The sequence below is a fragment of the Urocitellus parryii genome, chromosome 3, assembly GCF_045843805.1.
Source record: "Urocitellus parryii isolate mUroPar1 chromosome 3, mUroPar1.hap1, whole genome shotgun sequence".
Taxonomy (NCBI): domain Eukaryota; kingdom Metazoa; phylum Chordata; class Mammalia; order Rodentia; family Sciuridae; genus Urocitellus; species Urocitellus parryii.
Window position 1 is genome coordinate 57,920,358 of NC_135533.1, and position 22,515 is coordinate 57,942,872.

At 35.7% G+C, this 22,515-nt stretch overlaps 1 protein-coding gene across 2 annotated transcripts in view; it reads left to right on the forward strand.

The window, feature by feature from the left end:
- Reln (reelin) overlaps positions 1-22,515 on the forward strand; it is a 452,281-nt gene that overhangs the window by 273,747 nt on the left and 156,019 nt on the right. For both annotated transcript variants that reach the window (XM_077796721.1, XM_077796720.1), the window contains exon 12: positions 14,445-14,596. In XM_077796721.1, the coding sequence (XP_077652847.1) occupies positions 14,445-14,596 (152 nt within the window). The remainder of the gene's footprint in view (positions 1-14,444; positions 14,597-22,515) is intronic.

Sequence of the window (22,515 nt, forward strand, 5' to 3'; positions counted from 1 at the left end):
AATTCTGCAGCTTTAAGGTCACTTTTCAAAATTTTTTGAAATTATTCATATGTTATAATACTTTCATATCTTTTAACTATATTTTTCTCCCATAGAATATAGACAGATATAGAGAGATAACCTAATAATATTTTTCAGAACACTTCACATGAATGGGTAGGAAGAAAAGAAAGCCACTATGACATTATGGCTTTTATTAGAAACCACTTTCCCAATCACATTTTTCTATCATTTGAATCAAAGCATTTGATCTCAGATCACAAAGATGTGAGAGCTATTGGTCTTTCCTTAAGCTGTCCTAAATCCAATGTCTATATTTGTAAAGCAGGATTTTAAAGGTTTTTCTGCTTTGTTTTGGTTTTGTCCTAAAAAAAAAATACATCACCACAGGAGAAACTTTAACAAATACACTGATAATTTATGTGAGTGTTTCTGAACTTTGGCTTCACCTTAAAAACACATCATTTAATTAGCAATTACCACATCTCACCTAGCTAAGTCTGTCTTTAGGTGGGAGGGGGCTTTTTAAAACATCACATTCCTATAATGTGGAATTTGCATATTTGCCTTGCATCCCAAATGCAAGGATCATATGTTTTTACTCCTCAAATACCTTTAAAAGGAAAAATAGGGCAGGGGATGTAGCTTAGTGGTAGGGTACTTGCCTAGCATGTACAAGGCCCTAGGTACAACCACATTTTTTTTTTTATACCTTTATTTTTTTATTTTTATGTGGTGCTGAGAGTCGAACCCAGGGCCTCGTATGTGCTGGGTGAGCACTCTACAGCTAAGCCACAGCCTCAGCCCCCACCAAATTTTTAAGAAAATAAAAAACTGCTTTATTGTTGTCCCAGAAGATTAATGCTAAAAAATAACTCCACAAACATAAGACTTAATCAAGACATCATGTTCCAGTCTTCCCCACCTGCACCAAATCACTGGAAATTACAGGAAAATGAACAAATATATCTGAAATGATACTATAAAACAAGAACGTTGGGCCAGGAATTACTAATGAGTGGAGGAAGAGAGAAAGAGAATCTGGAATCTGGGGGATAAGGGAAGTAGGGAACTCTGTTCTGAAATACATGTTGAATTAGACACTGTTAGTGACATCCCAGCATTGCTCCAGGTCATGGATGCTAGGACAGGGCGTTGGTACTACCATAAGGACTGTAGGTGAGCCCCTCACTGCACCTATTTCTAAAAAGAGGCTTCTGCCTCCAGGAACAGAAGAGAAATAAGGACACTTGTAATGAAGAAACTGAGCTATTCACCCCATGGTAGTCCTCACCCAATCACCAGGCATTATTATTTTTTTTATGTATATCCTTTGTGTATTTTAGCACATTTTACCTTTAAAACAAATATTGTACAATATGTCAATGTATCTGAGTAGTTGAACAGTGGTTAAAAAAAAGCTAAGCATATACCTAAGCTGTAAGACTTAGTTTCATGCCATTATCATCTGACTACTTGGGGGGAAAGACCTGAATTACAATAACCCATCTCAGCAAAATTTTCCAATTCAAATTAGAAGGGCTTCAATTTAAAAATCACCTTTGAAAGGGCAATATCAATGCAATTCACATCAGAACATCCAGTTGATGCAATTAACAACAAACCACAATTTTGTGATATGGTAGTCTTTCAATTCCTTCAGCCTTCTGATTGCAGACTTGACTGTGACGGCAGAAGTGGTGTTGTAGGTCCAGGCACCAACAGCCACTGTTTTCGTGCAGGAACCACAGTGCCAGAATCCCACAGCCCATCTCTTCATCTTGGTTTTGCCACAGAAGGAACAAGTATACTTGGCGTGCTGGCTGATATCAATTTTCTTCACCATTTTCTGTAGAGAGGCACCGTAGCGGGTCCCGTATTTACCGACTTTCTTAGTGCATTTAGCCTTGTCGCCCCTACTTAGGCCCGAGATCAGAGCAGAAGAGATGTTGTGCGCAGGCGCAATTCAGGCAGGGGAGCGGAAGTGACCTCACCAGGCCTTCGTATGTTGAAGTTAATAGAGAAAAGCAGATACAAACTTAAGCAAATGATCTAGCATCACCAAATATAAGAAAAAGCAATTTCATTTTTGAAAAAGCATGCAATAAAGAATTAAGAGTTGAGTAGATGGGAATAACAGAATAAAAAATAGACTGTGCAAGAAGTATAATTAATATCTTCAGAGAGGTAAGAGGCTACATTTGTGAAATTAAAACAAATTTTACGAGGATAAAACAATTAGATAAGGGAGAAATTTATAACTATGTTGTTTGAAAAAAATTTACTGTATCCCCCCAAATATCAGTATAAGCATAACAGTAGAACAAATGACTGAGCTAGAAATTTGAATCTTGAGATCATGTCATTAAATATAAGAAAAAGAAATGTTAAGTACAAACTCGGGGCCTCATGCATGCTACACAATTGCTGTATCATTGAGCTACAGCATCAACCTGGAAAAGTGGCATTTCTAACATTTGAAATTTCATTTCAGAAGTCAGAGGGAACATAGGCAATGAAATATTCAAATAAATATTTTTAAAGTTCCCCATAGAAAGGAGAAGAATAAAGAAAACACATAGCTGCTGTGAGTGAAACAGTTTAGCAAGATTAATGAAAAAATGCCCAGTCTTAAACTAGGGGAGAAACTTAACATCACTGATAAGAGAGAAAATCCTAAAAGGTTCAGGTAAAATTCATTGTACTTTCCTTGACATCATTAAATGTTAAGGGGAGATTGCAATAAATCACTGAGTGGATCTTAAAGCAGGAGACGGAAACTTTATTCAACAGTTGGCGGTCCAGATCCACCAGCTGGCAGGCCAAGGGGCAGGCTGCAAGTGTACACCCTTTGACCCCCTCCGAGGGTTTGGGTACACCTTTTATAGTCCAAAACCATATTAAAGCATAAATAGCTGTTGCTATGATTCAAAGCCATAAACAAACATCATGAGGTCTAAAATCATAAGCAGAAAAGAGAGTGGGCCAAAACTTCCCTAGTTGTGTACAAGTTAAAGAATGGCTACTAACATCTAGACAATCAATCTCTGACAGGGTACATTGTCCAAGAAAAACGGGAACCAAAGAGAGAACACTTTTACATTGCATAAGAATTGCCATTTTGTGCTGTCAAACGTGCTATGCTAAGCAAAGGTTGATGGGTACAGAGGTGGGGCTTTCCCTGGGGGAGGCATTTCTTACATGACCTGGAGTCTCAGGGCAGAATGGTGTCTGTTTGGTCATTGCCCATATAGTCTGGCCCATAACATAAACATAATTTTTTTTAAGAGAGAGAGAGATTTTTTAAATATTTTTTTTCAGTTTTCGGTGGACACAACATCTTTATTATATTTTATGTGGTGCTGAGGATTGAACCCAGCCCCCCACACATGCCAGGCCAGCGCATTACCACTTGAGCCACATCCCCAGCCCCCATAAACATAACTTTTTAAAGAAAGCTGTTATCTTAAAATTCTGGGAGAAAATTATTTAGAGTATAAAATTCATTCTCATATCAAATATCATCAGATGTCAGGAAAATAAAAATCTTTTCAGACACATAAACTTGGTAAGTTTAATACCCCTGAACTCTCTCTCTGAATTTCTAGAAGATGTGTTTCCTGGAAATTAATCTAAGAGGTATATGGGAGGTAAAGAATAGTGAGCAAGTAAAAAAAGTAAAACTTATAGTTAGGTCAAAATAAGTGTTGATTTAAAAAAAATTTTTTTGATGGAAATTTATAATTAAAATCTGTACCTCCTCAACATCTGAGTACAAAAGGCAATTGACAAGAAGGTATGCAGAATAAGAAATTAAAATGCTGCCAAGATTCTTAACTTGGTTGGAATGTGAGGATCTAGATCTTGTTTAGTTCTTCATGTTCATAGCAAAGCAGGAGTATTGATAGTAATATATGTGTTGACAATTTAGATACCCCACATATAGGCTAGATAACTTCTAATACGTCCAGTTAAGATGGAGCAAAGAACATGGATTGGAAAAATATAAACAATTAAAAGCAGGATAAACGGGGCACGGTGACATGCCTTTAATCCCAGTGGCTCCTGAAGCTGAGGCAGGAGGAGTTCAAAGCCAGCCTCAGCAACTGCAAGGTGCTAAGCAACTCAGTGAGACCCTATCTCTAAGTAAAAAATTCTAAATTTTTATTTTTTAGAAACAGTTTTTTTTTGTTGTTTTTTTTTGTTTGTTTGTTTTGTTTTTTAGAGCTGGGGATGTGGCTCAGTGGTCCAGTGCCCCTGAGTTCAATCTGCAGTACCAAAAAAAAAAAAAAGCAGGGTAAGTAGAAAACAGGATAGAGCTTGTCAGGAACCTATATGAGCATGTCAACAATTTGAGCAAATTATATTCACTTATTAAATGAGAGTCTCATAGTAATTTTTTTTAAATTGACTCTACTTTGTGTACAACCAGAGACATGAAAAATTGTGCTCTATTTGTGTAACATGAATTGAATTGCATTCTGCTGTCATCTATAACAAATTAGAATAAATAATTTTTTTAAATTGGCTACATTGTTACCCTTTATAAGAGACACAAACTAAAATAACACAAGTTGAAAGTTAAAGAGGAGCTAATATTCTAGGCAAAGGTAACAAAAGAAACAATGAGGCGTAAAATAGAATTCAGATTTAAACATTAAAAGGGCTAAAAAGCAATATTTCATGCATCATGTAGCATACTTTACATAATACATGACACATTATAAGCAATCAAACAAGTCAAAAATTAGTTATCTCAACCATAATTACTATCAGTAACATGATATAGCCAAAATGGTGCTCACAGGAAAATTATACTCATATTAATTAGTAAGATAGACAAGAAACACAAAGTTAAATAATTCAATGAAACCTAAATCATTATGAAAATAAGCAAGTAAAATACATCATGGAGAAAAATAACATTAGTTGAAGTGATGATTAAATATGCTTAAAAACCATGCAAGGTGCTCAAATAGATTGGGGCAAGCTCATTATAAAAGACAGACATCACTTCTTTCTTGTTCTAGTTTTCTTTTGACCTTCATTCTAACATCACTTTTTAAAAAGGAAATAATTTTTGCATTTTTGGAATAAAAACAATAATTTTCCAAATGACAAAAAATAAGCTGTATTTGCTGACCTTAGTCTGGAACTTCTTCATAGAAATTTTTTAACAGTGCAAAAGACTCACAGGTAGAGACAATACAGTTTTTCTTTCAGCTAGATATCTCCTTGATTAATGATTGTTTCAGCAATAACACTTTGCAATGTCATCAAGATTATTACAGTTCATTCTGGTATGAAAAAAAAGAAACAATTTAGAATGCACTTGAATTACTATTGTGACTTATTTTACAACAAAAATAGCACTACATTTTACCAAAGGAGAAAAGGAAACTAACATTTATTGAGATTCTGTAATGTCCCATGCCAATACATTATTTACTTAAATAACCTTCAATCTAGGTTGTATTATTTTCTTACTAATGAGCAACCTGTGTGCTTCCTAACCATTCTGAAACCAATATTCTTTATTAGTGTTATTCCAAATAGAGTGTAAATAAACATGATGCATGTAATAAAAACCTAAGAAAAATCTGAATGTTAGTGAGATTCAGGGGAACTAACTAAAGAAGAGAATCTTTGAAATGCAATGCATGCCGGGAAGCCTTCAAATAGAGCTCATTCTTTACCTTCTCTAAGCTGTCATGGTAGAGGGAAAACCCAGAAATGCAATGAAGGTGGCACAGCCTTCAGTGCAAGTATACATCTTCCTAGACTTCAGAGGATGTGTACTGGAGATAAGCCTCATGAATATAAATGAATGTGGAAGGGTCTTTACCTATGGCACATCCCTTATTAAATATCAGAGAATATTTTCCAAATAGAGACCTCATGAATGTAATGAACTTTTTCAACATCAGAGAATTCATATGAGATTTTTTAAATACTTATGAATTTGATAAATATAAGGTCTTTCAGCCAGGCTTTGTTCTATACCTTGGTTCATACCCAAAGTTGCCACCTTTAGGTGGTTTTATATATCCTGGAGAATATAGTAAAACAAATTTTCTATATAATATGAGATGGTCTGTTATCTTTAGTGCAGTTTATGCCAATATTAGCAGGAGACAGTCAGATTAAAATATTAGATCTCTATTTCCTTTGCTTATATTCTTAGTGATTTCTCCAATCTATAATAAGATGATTTAAATTTCATTCTGAATTATAGTACATATAAACGAATGCCTTTCTTTCTTTTTTTTTCTTCTCCCTGCCCCAGAAATTATTTGCTTGTTACAAAGCAGATGTATAGAGTAAAAGTCAAAAGTCTCCTCATGCTTAACCCTCACTGTTAAGATGTTGGCATATATTCAAAAATTTTTCTCCTACGATACCAAAACAACAACACTAGAACCAGATTTTGCATATTCTGCTTCAACTTGATTGTTTTAACTTAAAAACATGTTTCAAATGCCTTTTTCTAGTCAATAAATTTGAATCTTCATTATTTAAGAAAGGGAGTATGCCATTTTATGTAACCAAACCCCTTTTGATAGACAAAATACTTTAAAAAGTACACAAGAATGTTTATTACAATATTTGCTGAAAGGTGAAAATTCGAGATTCTGGCATGTGTGTATACATGTACATTTGTATGAGGTATGTATGTAATTTCAGTGTTGATAGTTATTGCCAAATTCCCCTTCATTAAAAGTATTGAAGTATAAACTTATTAAAACACAATCTTATCCACAAAGCATTCCAAACAGTTGATGGAGAGGACCATCAGCTTGCTAGCTAAGAAACTCCTTTAGATGATTTTTGCTTGATAAAATGCTCCATTTTTATGACAATAAAAAATAGAAAGTCTTATTTTAAAGCTATAAATTAAATATCATTGTGACCTTGCTATCTCTAAAAAATTAGGTTACCTTAAGGCATTTTATTGATAGGAAACCTTTTTATTGTGTGCTCCAACATCACCCCATGCTATTTGTAATACATAATAGAGACCAATGTATTTATTAGAAATAAGATAGAGGCTTTTATTTTATAATTAGTCATCAAAGAATAAATATAAATTGCTATGTTGTAGAGAGCTCAGCCCCTTAGGGGGGACATTCCTTTAAATGCAGTTCACATAAAACTGCTTTGCCTTGGGAAAAAAAAAAAAAAACATAATTTAAAGTACAAAAGCAACATTCCTTTTGAGGGAAACTGCTGTGGCATCCAAGGTATTGCTAACCTATGAGCTCCTCAAATAACCACTGCTGGTCTCCAGGTTTGGTTATGTTATAATTTCACTTAAAGCAATTATTATATTAGGAGAGCATCAGGGACTGCATCATTTTTAAACTGGAAACAACCACAACTTTGTGACCGCAGAGACTGTTACTCTGAAGTCCAGGGAGAAGAGAAAGATTCTCCCTCAAGGCTCCCAGCAGCTCAGGGAGCTCTGGGATCCACTTAAGGATATTTTCCCTCTAACCATGCTTGAGCCAGTGTTTATATAAATTTATGAAAGAAAGAGCTTGTGCTATAACAAGCTCCTACTGAATTTTTAATAAATGCAGGGTAATTTATTCAAAGCAATGAGATCTTTACCACAGGCATAATTTGTAAAATTTAGGAAAGCATATTTTTTTTCTGCTTCTTTCTCTTCAAAGTAGACTAAACTTTCCCATTTCATTTGATTATAAATATTTCAGTTTCAAAAGACATTGACTTCACTTTTGTTATCTTCTAATAGCTTTAGCAGGAAAAATAAAGACGAGTAAAATTGGGTATGTTGGACTTTAAAATAAAGATTGATAATACATGAACAGTATGAATCGAATTTCAGACAGCTTTGTGGTTGAGGTTGTGAAAATAATTCATTTCAGATTAATCTAGAAAAGTTATTTACAACAAATAATTAAGAGACAGTGGCTACTTATCTCATTTCTCACTTGAATAGAAGGTTCTTTTAGTCTATGACAATTCCATCTTTTGCAATTTAGTTTTTCCCTTTAAAAATGCTCTAAAGCAGATAGATGTCTAAAAGGAGTCATCATCTGCATCATTTATAACTTTAACTTGCTTCGTGGATCAGTAGGCTGAGTGGTTTAATTGGGATAAATGGAGCAAGTAAAAGACCAATGAACCAGTGTGAAGTTTTTCATGTATGCGTCAGGAGAGACTCCTGCCTGATTAATTTACAAGTGAACCAGTCCCAGAAAGAGCTGTTTAAAAAAGTTATTACTTGTATGTATTCTTTGAATGATTGATATAATCGGTGTGGGTGTGTGTGGGGGGGTGGGTGTGTGTGTGTGTTGCACGCGCATGTGCATTTCTTAAGGTTTTTGTTCTAAATCTGTTATAAATTGGGAAGGTTCAACATATCATCCTACTGAAATCCCCTCTTTAGAACAGTAACTACTAAGATCACAGCAAACTGAGAAATAGGAGATGTCAGTTTTAGAGCTAGACAGTAGCCTCAGGCAAACCATTTACCTCTATGTCTCCTAGTTGCCTCCATTTATGGACAAGTTAGTTGGCAAATAACAACTCACCAATTAGACATGACCAGAAACAAGTGGAAGAAATAAGAGAAAATAAGAAGAAATGAGTTTTTAAATATTAAATTTTTAAAATATTGTGTACAAATTCAAAATATTAATCTTTTATCATAAAATAAATCCCTAAAATTATTATGCATGTAATTGTGTCATTATTATATCACCTTCAATATCTGTTGCCAGTTGTGTGATAGTATGGTTATATATTATTTATTTGGTGTACCTAGAATTTATTTCCTTGAATGACCTTTGCTTTGCAAATAGAATTAAGCAGTCAACTACAGTTGATGAGAATATGAAAGAAAAATGAAAAACATGTTTTTGACTAGAATAATTGAACATTTTACCTAAAATAGCTATAATTCTATTTGTACATATTGACTTACAGCAAAATTAGTCTGCTTTAGGAAATTTTGTAGAACTAGTGACTGTTTATTGAGAGATGAACTGTGGCTTAAATACGCTGCTTAGAGATGCTTTCTTTTCTTTTTTAGAGATGCTTTTCAATATCTCTTAAGACTTGGATAGGGGAACTTATGGCTAATAATCATTATGTTTATTTTCTTAGAAGGAACACATCTTCATACCTTGGAGAACTGTTAATATTTGGCAGCTAACAATTGTTTGCTTTCTTATTTATGAAATTACTTCCTTTATAATAAAGTCACCAAGGATAAAGATAAGTGGAAGAGTTAATAGCCAATCTATCTTTAAAAATTGATGATTATTTAACATTTTAAAAAATTGAATACTACTTGAAAAAAGTCACTTACTGATCTGAAAGATTACATAGCCCTTTAATTTGTTAACACCCCTAATACAATTAAATGAGGGCCTAAAATGAATTAATTTTTTTCTTTTCATTTCTCATCATTGTCAATAGTACCATCCTGCTAAAAAAATTTGAAATTGTGATGACAAATTTGAGTTCACATGGTCCTTTTCCCTCTACCAAACACATAGAAATGTTGGATTAGTATGATAATTCTTTTTAATGCTTAGCCATAGGATAGGGAAAGAAAATGAGCAGATGCCAGGAGCAAAGATTAAACCTAGATGGTTAGCTTTCCAGCTCACATTTAGATAATTCAGGGCATACCACACCCCGTATAATCTAAGGCTAACAATTTGGGTTAAAATACCCATACAGGACACTTAGCAGATGGCAACTAGAACTGATATTCCTGTATAAAGCTGGGATCTTGAAAAGGCCCTCCTCCATAAAGAAGTAATTGGGGTAATAGCTCCTTTCATTGATTCCATTCCCAGGAGAACGGAAACCCTAAACAAATGTAAAATTCACATTAATCTACCTGGGTTATAAGAAAATGCTTAACTGAGAAATTAATGTCAAAAAGAATTCAGAACCAGGAAAGCTTCAAAGTGCTCATAAACACAAATATGAAACCCTCCTGCAAGGTGTGTGGAATCCACAATGGAAATAATTCCATAATGAAATAAGGTAAACTCACAATGTAAAACTATCATCTAAATGATCTTATGATACATCAAAAAGGACAGTCAGCAAATACATAAAAAGGAGAAATTGGTAAAAGAGAAATATGAGGGAGATATAAAACAAACATGATTAAATTACTTTAAAGAATTTTTTTAAAAGAAGGGATACTATTTTAAAAACCTAATAGATGCTAAAAAGCACCAAGGAGAGCTTTTAAAAATGAAAAATACAATCATAGAATTAAATATTCACTATGTAGTTTTTTAAAGTTAGAAAGAGCTAAAGAATTAGAATACTATACTAGAGATAGAACTGAGAGAATAGCAGAGAATATGCAGTATAGAAAGAAATAAAGATAATAAGTGTGAGACATGGAAAATATAACATAAAATATATAGTCTAGTGAAAGTTTCAGAACAAATGTAGAAAGAATGGGCAAAAGTTAATATATTAAAGACAGTGACTTACAATTTTCCAGATCTGATTAAAGATATGAATCCTCAAAATGACAAGGCTGATCAGGTCCTCAAAGCATAAGAAATAAAATAACCTACACCTTCATTCATCAAAAACCTTTGGAATACCAAAGACCAAGACCCCCAAAAAAAATCAAATAGAGAAAAAAAGATTTTTTATAGAGAAGCAACAACTTAAATTGGATTGTTTCTTTTGAGTAAAATCAGAAATGGTGGTTTTTCATAGAACTCAACAAGGTGATTCTCATATTCATTAGGAGGAATAAGCACAGACAAGAGCAGCCAAGGCCAAATGTGAAGAAGTGAAAGGCATGTGGGGAGGGAGGCAGCTATCAAGAGTTATTATACAGAAATAGCAATTAAAACCACTTGGTTTCAACATAGAGATAGCTGTGTAGGCTAATGGGGCTGGAGCCTGGAGACATTTATAGGAGATTATTTTGTGACAGAAGTGGCATTACCAGTCAATCATTTGGAGAGGAAATTGTGAATGGTGCTGGAATAACCAGTTGCCTGTATAGAAAGAATAAAATTGGACCTCAACTTTATTTATTATCCAAAATCAATTTCAAATGAATTAAAACTACATAAATGTAAGAAACAAAATTTTAAAATCATATGAAAAAGTACAAGGGAATCTCTTTATGTTCTCAGGGTAGGGAAAGATTTATTGAACAGAAAAAAGTTACAAGCCATAAATAAAAGATAAATTAAAAACTTTTTATATTACCCAAAGACACATAAACATAATGGAAAAAAAAAGAAAAGGTTACTAGCCAAGGAAAGATTACTGTTACTATCCAGAGTAAACAAAATTTAAATCACAAGGAAATGAGCCAGAAGAGACAGATCCTAGTAGAAAAAGGACAAAAGTCAGAAATAGACAACTCAAAGAGCAACCCCAACTGGCCATAAACATGAAAAGATTTCCAGCCTCATTAGTAATCACAGAAATGTCAAAGTGTGATAAAGTTTTATTTCCATCTCTTAAGCCAAATTATAAAAGTTTGACAAAATCAAGTGAAGATGAACTTGTGGGGAGATAGGAATCTTAAACCCTCCTGATGGGAACAGGTATTTATCCAATTGTTTGGTTGAAGAGTGGAGTGATAAGGAAGTGACATGTCTCCCAGTAATTCCTTTTCCAGACATGGTACTCCTGTTAACGTTTCACAACTGAGATTCTTATGAGAACCCCATAACACAGAAAATAATCTGAGTCACTATTTTTTCAATTCTCCTAAGGTGAACGTAGGTAGTACCATTGTGAATGCAAAGAGAAAAAAAATTCAGTAATGCAATGAGTGCCTTAGGGGATTAGGCATCCTCTCTCACAGACACAGCAAAGAAAGGCTGTGTGCCTGTCAACATTTACACAGGACCTTGAATGCAGCCCTGCTAGTAATGACAAAAACATGGAAATGACTTCAGTGTACATCAGAAGTTTATGATCATTCTTCAAAAAAAAAAAATCTCTGACTTCTGTTATAATTAAAAAAAATAATAAAAGTTTTACAAGATTTCTCTTTGAGTAGTTTTAAAGGCCTCTTCATTGTGTTGTGCTATAAATGCTTAGAGTTCTGAGCATTCTCTGACCTACTAGTTTGTTTTCACTTCTCACTGTCAAAACCAGCACTTGGGTGGCAACAGATGGGTCAGACTTAGGAAGAGGAAAAGACAGAGGGATCAGATTTGTAATGGGAGAAGAGAGATCATAGACAAGAAGAGAGGCATTTGGGGGAAGAAAGGATCCAATGTTATATAAGATTATTCATTTAAGCTCTTGAATCTTGAAAAGAAATCAAAACCTAAAAATCTTTCTGAACATATTGAACATTTAAAGTGTCTGCCCAGAGCCAAGGCTGATGGATAAGCTAAAGCTCAGTGGTCATGTCAAGTCTTGGGTCTAGATAGGCGGATGGTTTCGCGAAGATCCATCAGGCAGAGAATCTTGACCTTCAAAGCTATGACTTCAATGTGGAAGGAGGACTGAAGTCAAAGCTGGGCAACCATGGTGTCACCAGTCATTAAGTCTAGATACAGGGGACCTTGTGACTGAAATATCATATCACCAATCTGGGAGAAGGAGTAGAAATCAGACCTGCCCTTGGCCTTTCTCAACCTTGGAAGGTCTGGGTGGCAAGGGCAGAAGGAGCTGTTTTCTTACTCTCTGCAAAGAGTGAGTTGTCTCACAAGACAGGGTAAAGATGAAGCTACAGAAAGCAGAGGAAAGTGAAGCTGGGATTCAGGAAGCCCGTTGGATTAGGTTTTACACCCTCTCTGGATCTAGAATCCTCTGATACTTCCATAGTTCCACAGAATTATTGAGCTTCTACTGGGTATTGGACACTGGGCTAAATTTGAGAATATAAAAATAAAATACCTGTCTTAGGAGTTGATGCATCAAGATAAAGAAAGGCATATAAAGAAGTAATAGCAATATGCAGTGAGCAGTGGCATCATGAAGGAAGAATCTAAGTCAGAGAGATGGTGTTGCTATTTAGGGGAAGTAAGGGAGTCTGGGAAGGTCCCTATGGAAGGTGTACAATATTTAAAGGACATCTTGGAGAATGACTCTGAGTTCGCCAGTAGACAGTGGCTAAAGCTATGGAGGCCTGACAAACAATAATTTAATAACTTCAAATTCATGTTATATATCCAAAGAGTTGGTATAAAGGTGGAGCTAGGAAAGTGCTCTTGCTTCAGGCCAGGAAGGACCTTATATTCTGCATTAAGGAGTTTGGAATTTGTTGATTAGCAATGGAGAGCCACTGAAAGGCCTTAAAAGCAAAGGAGAGACATAATCATGTTTGCATTTTAGAAATATCACCCTGAGGGCTACTGAATGGAATCTGAAATCCTCTTTCTGAGCTCTTCATGAGTTGCTTCCAATTTACTAATCAAATATAGTTTTTGCTGTTCCCCAGTATGCACTCTCCACCATCTGTTGATATCTCACTGTTAATAGTGTCAGCCACTACTCACATGTTGTCATCAACCCCAAATACAGTATATGACAGGCTCTCAAGTGAGATTGCATGGATTTGAGTATCATCCCCATATTTTGTTGTCTGTCCTAAACTTCTCTGAATCTCAGTTCCTCCATCCAAAATTGTGATAGAACTGGGCATGTAATTCCAGAGACTCAGAAGGCTGAGACATAAGGATCACACAAGTTCAAGACAGCTTCCGCAACTTAACAAGGTCCCAAGCAATCTAAAGAGACCCTATCTCAAAATTAAAAACAAAAAGGACTAGGGATGTGGCTCAGTGGTTAAGTACCTTTGGGTTCAATCCCCAGGACCAAAATAAATAAATAAATAACTTGAAAAAAAATTGGGATAGAATAGTTACTCTCATATGGGGTTACTGTGAGAATTAAGTGCGTATAATATGTGAAGAATATGTCAGTCTAGAAAAGGAGCTGACATCTAAGTTAGCACTAAATAGGAGTTAGCTATTTTGATTCTCTTGTACATATCCAAAGACCTATTGGACCAGACCCATTTTAAATCCTGTCTCCTTTTTGAAAACTTGCTGGACTTTTGGCAGCTATTACAGCTTTTCATTCCATAATTATTTTTAATATGCAAAATACCATGCAAGGGTTTATATTATGATACTGCTTTCAATGGTTCTCTGTTTCCTTAGTTCATATTTGATTCCTGAACTGAACTGCAAGTACTTTGAGAGTAAACACTGTCCTACTTGGGAGCACGCTGTTGCCATATGGTAGACAAACTAGCATAGTACTAATTAAAATTGTCTCTCTAAAGAAGAACCATAACTGTGAATGGGATGTGTTCCAAGTATATTCATTGCCTAAAGTCTGCAGTACCGCACCTTTATTTCAGAATCATTCATTGCTAAATAAATGTTCTTAGTTAAAAACAGAATATTTAGTTTGTAAAGATTTGCTCTCAATGACTTTTTTTTTTTTTAAAGATGGGACATCTTGGGAGCTGTTGTCGGTACAGAGTGCGGAACAATAGAATCAGGTTTATCAATGGTCTTCCTCAAAGACGGAGAGAGGAAATTATGCACTCCATACATGGACACTACTGGTTACGGGAACCTGAGATTTTACTTCGTTATGGGTAGGTACATTTTGAACAAACTTTGTTGACCTTAGGGCAGATTCCAGTCCAGGACTTATTCCTAAGAAGTAAGATTGTTTGTTATCTACTATATAAAATGAAAATTCATGAAATATGAACTTTGCGGACAGAGCAAAGGCCTATGGCATGGGCCCTGCTGGTATCTTCTTGCCAAGATCTAGTCTTAGCATGCCATGACTAGGCCTCAAGAAAAATGCCACAATACCTTCCTTCACCTCGCGCTCTATGATCATGGCTGAGAAGACAATAGGAGAAAAGCTAAGAGCAAAGCAACTCCTCTGTCCATAGCCAGTAACCTCACCAAAAAGCAGTCTGTTAGGGTAAGTCATTTGTTTTCAATGGATATCCCATTATTGCCTAATCTCTTTGTTGGGAGAGACTGTAAAAGAAACAAGTTTATAACATTTTATCATTCTTTAATAATATTCTCTATATTATTTTTGCAAACACATAAAGAAAGGAAATATTCGTAAGCCACGGTTTTCTTTAGATTTATTTTAGAGTAAACAAACCTGGAAAAATACCCAGGGAAGAATTAGGGGTTTGAAATTGGTGAACCACCCTCCCCCCAAATTTAGCCTGCTAGTCAACAAGAGCCATGGTGACATGTTTTTTCCTGATGTCATTCCAGAAATGTGTGTAGTTGTCACATGCTTTCTTTGTTGAGTGACTGGGAAAGCACAGGCAACATCTGGAAGTGAAACAGGAAACAAACATTGTCTACCTTTGAACTTGCTAGCAGAGATGTCAGTTCAGCAGGACAAACAGGTCTCCTGAATCTAGGCTTCTTTGGCTGTGGCTATTTATCTCACATTCCTCAATTCACCTCTTTGACAATCATCCAGCTCAGATTTGCATGGTAAACCTCAGGACTGTATCATGCTCTCAAGCATATTGCCTATGTGATGCTAACCCATTTCCAATAATGATCTGTTTGATAACTGAGAAGTCATAGATAGAAAATAATGTAATCTCACATTTAAGAAAATCCTTGCCTTGACTTTGAAATGGTTTGTATATTTAAAGGCCCAGAGTTCATTTCCTCTAAATAATTCATGTTCATGCTGTCTCTCATTTTATTAAAAGCAATTCCTGAGAAACCTATTGCAAAAAAAAAAAAGTTGGAATGAATATTTATTATGCCAATCTAATTTAGATTTTTTCCCTTTTTACCATTTTTTACATAATATATTTGAATTCTTGACTTTTTCACAGTAAAGCAACCCAGTTAAGTATGTTTATATAAGATTAAGTCCTCATTGTGTAAATTCCTTTTTATAAGTGTCTATATGTGAGATATTAAGTCATCTTTATTTCTTTCTAGAGCAAAGCAAGTTATTAACTAATGAATTAAAAATAGTGTTGATTATACAGGAAAATTAACTCGAATGAACCCAAAGAAGTACTTTATCCCAAATAAATCATCTCCATTCAATTAAAAGTAATAAATGTCTATTAAATGTAGAGCTCTGAACTAGAATGTGTAGAGATTACAACTTGGGAGAATAATGCCACCAGAATCACAGTGTTGCTGGTCAAATGAGTTAATACCCACAAAGCACTCAAAACAGTACGTAATACATAGACTTACATCTCTTTGTTGCTATGGATATAAAAATTACTTAGACACAGCTCCTGCCCACAAGTAACACCTAACTATGTACAAGGGAGAATGCAGGCTGCTGTAGTGGAATGAAACTGCTATAGAAGTGCAGGAAAAACCCTGAGCAATCACAGTGGGACACTGTAGTGGAGGAATAAAGGTAAAGCTTCATAAAGGAGATGGCATTTGAACTCCGCCTTGAAGACTGGGCGTGATTTGCATTTAAAGGAAGAAGAGAATTCTAAGCTAAGCCATTTGTGGGGGGGGAAAGCATGAAAATAAAAGTACATGGTATGCTTGGGGCTGGGTGATTTCTCACACATAGATGAATGGAAGCATGGAAGACCGAGCTAGAAAAGTGAATTGGAGCTGAGTAGTGATTTTCTTTAATCCTGAAGAGTTTTCTTTCTCTAGGTTACCTGGGGCCATCAGAAGGTTCTTGTTGGTTCTGTAGAATACCATCTGGTGGGCTTTAGAACGATGATTCTGACAAAAGAATGAAAGAAAGATTGAAACAATATGAAATCAGAAGGCAGTATTCTAGTTAGGGCAAGTTTGTCAGATGGAAGAAAGAGAGAGAAAAAAAGAAAAAGGTAAAAGAAAAAATGCAACCCCAATTAAACATATTACAGACAAACAATAATTTTTGTATAAATATTTTCCATGCAATGTGTTTATCCAGCTACCCTAAATCAGGAGGCTATTGTACTAGTCCAAGCAACAAAAGAATCCAGGCAGTAATGGTGGTAATGTCACAGAAGGGACAGAGAGGGGATAACTGAAGAGTTGACTGTGGGGGTGAGGGGGTGGAGTGAGAACTATACTGGAGAGGACACAGATCTCTCTTCAGGGTGACTGGAAAAATAGTGTCATTTTCCTAAACTAGGAAATATCAAAAAAAGGAGGCAAGTGTGGAAAATATTTTGTTATTAGATATGTTAAGACTGGGGTTTCTAGAAAGTCATGGGAAAGAAGAAATTCTATTCAGTGTTTGAGTCAGATTTTAAAATCTTCCACATGCAGGTGACAACTGGAACCCCTGGGCTTGCCATGTCTCCCAAGTGGAAGTAGCATAAGATCTGAAAAATTCTTAGGAAGAACCCTCAATTAGATACAGGGTAGAAGGACAGAGTAGGCAAAGGAGACTGAGAAAGGATTTCAAAGGAGGTCTGAAGAAGGTCTGTCATTTGACAAAGGAGGATGAAAGAGAGTGATCCAAGTGGGGTGACAGGAGGTGATCTGCAGTGTACAGAATGCCACAAAGAGCCAGGCCAACCAGGAAAAAGCTGAGAGGCCACCAGTGACCTTCCAGAGAGCATCCCTAATGTGTACATCTGGGAAGCCAAAGTACATGGAGTTAAAAAAAGAAAATAGCATGTCACTGAACTAGGACTGCTCCTTCAAGAATGTCATCAGTAGAGTTAAGAAAACAAATGAAGTCTGGATCTTGAGGAAACCACAGTATCCAGGGAAGGTGTTTGTTTTAGGACAGGAGAGGAGAGGATAGGGTAAGGTAGGATATGGTGGGATAGGATAAGACTGGACCTATAGAAAAAAACTGAAACTTTGATAGCTAGTGGGAAAGAAAGTACTATGGGAAGGGATTTATCATAAGATGGTTTATAAGTAACCCCTCTGGCACCTTTGGAGTATCAGTGGCTAATTGTTAATCTAAAGGGCATCATACTCCCTCCCCCTCAGCCCCTGTCCATGATATATTATATGCTTGCTTCCTATCAGATTTCTGTGAATGTAATTTCAGTTTCCAAAATTCAGTTCAAAGTCTATTTCCTTTGTTTATACATTCATTTATTCAAACACAAATTCATTAAGGGCCAGCATTCAGCACTGTTTTTAGAGCCAGAATTCAATGAACAGGACAAAAATAACCTAACAGACATCATTCATTTGATTATTTGTTTATTGGTCTTCCAATAAGTATTTACTAGCATCTACAATGTGCCCAATTCTTTTAGCTCATATTTATATCTTTTTTCTCTGCATTTTTGCTACTGTGGTGCACAGCAGTTTCTAGTCATTTTTTCATATAAATAGCAACATATCCTCCTTATTAATATGTTAAAAAATCTCCAATGGATACCTGAAGCCACGATAGTACTGTACCCTATATATACTGGTTCTTTATACATACACATATCTATGATACAAATTGATTGATATATTAGGCATAGTATGGGATTGATAACAATAACTAGTAATTAAATAGAACAATTGTAATAACTGCAATAAATATTATGTAATTGTGGTCTCTCTGTCTTGGACAAGGCAAGACAGACGTTAATATTTTCAGACTGTAGTTGACCATGGAAAATAAACAATGGAAACAAAATTAGGAATAAGAGAGACTCCTATATACCGGTCTTGTTTTTCCTCACTAAATAACAAATTTTTTGAAGTCAAGATGTATTTCCTCTTCTAGTCCAACACTCTGCAAATAGCAAAGCCTCAAAAAAATCACTTTCCTGATATAAGAAGTATCTAAAATGCTACTTAAAACAGTATTTAAAATACTTAAAAACAGCCATTCATCTAGCTTTTATTGAAACCCTTTTTTGCATTCATTGCTATTCGAGATGCCCCCTGAGTGCTACTTTCCACAATGCATCAAAGGCTATCAAGCTAAGGAAGAATTCATTTCTTCTTGTAGGAGCTGCTGTCACTGAAACTTCCCAGAACTGATAAATTACCCTCAGAGGGCTCTTTCAGATAAAATCTATCAACATTTTAATGTCTTGGCTCCTTTTGGACCTTCTTCTGCCATTCTGGGCTGGGTGAGGCTCCCACAAGTTTTGTGTCTCTCTGACAAGCAGATGCAGTTCATGGACTGTTCTTAGGAAAGCACAGAGGGCACAGGGAACAAGTTAATGAAATCACAGAGAATTGATAATTTGGGTCCTGTGTCTTTAGGTGTGGTGCAGCAAACCCACACCACCTGTGACCTTTAACCTTTGTAGTTCTTTTTCCTGGTAAGCCTGCGAATGTGCTCAATACTCAATTTTTTTAAAAAACCTGATTTTTCTAAAAGGGAATTTTGTTTTTAACATGGATCCTTTCCTCCAGACACCATCATTTACGGTGACTTTACTAACTGTACTTATCAAAACATTGAAGTGTGTAATAAATGCTAAAACTATGATGCTAATGTCAAAATCACAAGATGTTCTCTATGGGTGGTTGACCTTGAGCAACAAGCATCCATTAGGATGAGATCTACATTATTATCATATCTACTTTCTCTATTTTCAGTTCATATTACTTAATCCTGTAAATATTTAAATAGGCAAATTTACCTGTGGCAAACATATCTACATGCCAAATGTTAATGCTTTATAAATACCATCATTCAGGCTGGGGATATAGCTCAATGGTAGAGTGCTTGCCTAGCATGCATGAGGCCCTGGGTTCAATCCTCAGTACCACTTAACAAACAACACACAGGAAAACAAATACTATCATCGAAGACTTCCCTTCTGAGTGGTAGTGTAAATTTGGAGTCAAACAAAATAATGTTAACTACAGACTTGACTTTGGTAGTATGGGCTCATTATAGAACTGTTATAGTTGAGGTGTCCCAGAAAGCTCATGTGTGAGACAATAAAGACATGTTCAGAGGTAAAATGATTAGATTGTGATGGACTGTATAATAATCAGTGGATTAAAATTTTAAATGGATCAATGGGTGGTAACTATAATCAGGTAGAATATGCTGAAGGAAGTAGGTCACTGAGGGGTTGCTTGGGGATTATATTATCCCTGGATCCTTGACCTTCTACCATGATTTAATGCCTCACCTTTGTCCAAGTGCAATGCAGTCGTCTGTGGACTGAGGCCTCTGATACTATGAGCCAAAATAAACTTTTCCTCCTCTAAGTTGTTCTTGTTGGATATTTCAGTCCCAACAACACAAAGCTGACTATATCACTGCACACAGTAAGTGCTCGAAAGTCTGGCCCAAAATAAAACCCTGGTCCAGACATTGCCTAACACCATTTCCACCGTCAATTCTTTGTGAAACTGGAAAACCACAGATACTGCCCTTTCCTCAAGATCCAGACCATATCTCTTCTTAACTCTATGGAGTAAGTTCTTGAAGGAGCAGACTTTTTTTTTTTTTTTTTTTAACTCCATGTGCTTTGGTTTCCCAGGCATTTCGCATTGGGAATTCTTTCTCAAAAGTCCCTGCTGATCTCTCAGCCTTATCCTATTTGACCTTATTCTCTGTGGCATTCTCTATGCTGCAGATCATTTCCCTGTCATCCCACCTGGAATCACTCTCCTCCGTCCTCTTTGGGAATTAAATAGATTATCAGGCAGATTTTCTCACAAGTGACTGAACTATAAGGTCAGTATGTCATGAGCCGGAATCTCAATCTACTCTCCAAAACTTTTTGACCAAATATGGAAGTTAATTTCCACAGCTACACCCTGTAATTTACTGCTATCCCACAAACCCCTAGACAGCTCTAGGAACACACAATAGAGTGAGAATGTGTGCTGAACTTCCTCCTTCTCTGGCTCAACTAGATACTCTAGTAGCAAACTCCCAGAATCCTCTAGTCTATCTTAAAGAAGCTTAGTTTTCAAGCCAGACCCTGGCTTCTCTGCAATCAAGACAATTTATTGGGTTACTTCCACTGGTGCTTCTCAAAAATGCCAAATAATTTTAGAATTAGCCTAGGAGAATTGAGTTTAGAGTATTTGCACAGTATAATTCCAGTAGTGTGCTTCCAAAGCAAGTACAAGTCATCTGTTTAACTATTGGTTTAGATTATTGAGAATTGTTGCATTTAGGAAGATGAAATTTTAAGGAAGTTATATAAATAAGACAGCTTGCCAATCAAAATGGGCTTCACTGGTGACCTTGGTGGAGTCATTACTGTCACTATGCAGGTCTCAGGCTTATAGATTCAGAAAAAAAAAATCAATTTTCTTAATTAATCCCAGAAAGGGCATCTTGGAGACTGGCTCCTGCTAAAAGCTCTGAGGAGGCTAATGGACAAATCATAATTCTTCTCAATAAGTATGACAATTTTAACTGTTAAGCATTAAGGAATAAACAATGTTTATAGGATCAAATCAGATATACCTATCACCCAGTCATTTTAATGGCAAGAATTTCAGAACTAGGATAATCTGATATATCATTCTTCACTGCAGGATACTTCTTGCCAAATGAATTAACAGGGATTGCCTTTATCATTAAAAAAACCCTTTTATTCCTGTCCAGGCTATAGACATCCTGTCAAAGTCTTGCTCTATGAATGTCCTTCTTTTTTTTGCTAATATTTCTTCTATTATTATGAAATTTCTTTTTTTTTTTTAAAGAGAGAGTGAGAGATGGGGGAGAGAGAGAGAGAGAGATAGAGAATTTTTAATATTTATTTATTTATTTTCTCGTTCTCGGCTGACACAACATCTTTGTTGGTATGTGGTGCTGAGGATCGAACCCGGGCCGCACGCATGCGAGGCGAGCGCGCTACCGCTTGAGCCACATCCCCAGCCCTTATGAAATTTCTTGTACTGATTATATTCTTTCTACTTTTCTTATTTAACATCACTTAGCAAATCATTTCTTCCTAAGATCAGAACCAGTTACGCTGATGGATTTTGAATCAACCATTTATAAGCAATTGACCCTTTCTTGGTGTGTTTTATTTCACATTGAGAGTCTCAACCATTATTTATTTTACTAGTTTAATTCTCAAAGGGTAATCTCATTCTAGAACTCTGGGATTGCATTACTGGCACCATAGAGTGCTAGCAACAGCAGGTGCCTGTAGATAAAAATTAACATTCAAAGTGGCTGATTTAAGAACTGAAAGAATTTTTCAGGTAATAATTAAAGTTTGTGGGGCTGGGAATATAGCTCAGTTGGTAGACTGCTCACGTTGCATGCACAAGGTCCTGGGTTCAATCCCCACCACCACACACACAAAAATAATAATAATAATAATAATAAAAGTTTGTAATAATGTTACAAACGTTGGGCCTTAAGGATAGGATATTTTCCAGTAATTTCATATACACATTCACACTTCTGTTGTCATGATTATAACTAATATGAAGGATAATGGTGGGTGGGGAAAGGCATCTAGTTAGATATGGGATCCTTTAAAATCCAGGTTATGCAGACGATGGATAGAAGTCAGAAATTGCAAGAATTATTGGCAAAGCACAGTAGTGAAAAGAACAGTGTTATGGTTTAGATATGAAGTGTCCCCCAAAAGCTCATGTGTGAGATAATGCAAGAAAGTTTAGAAGTAAAATGATTGAG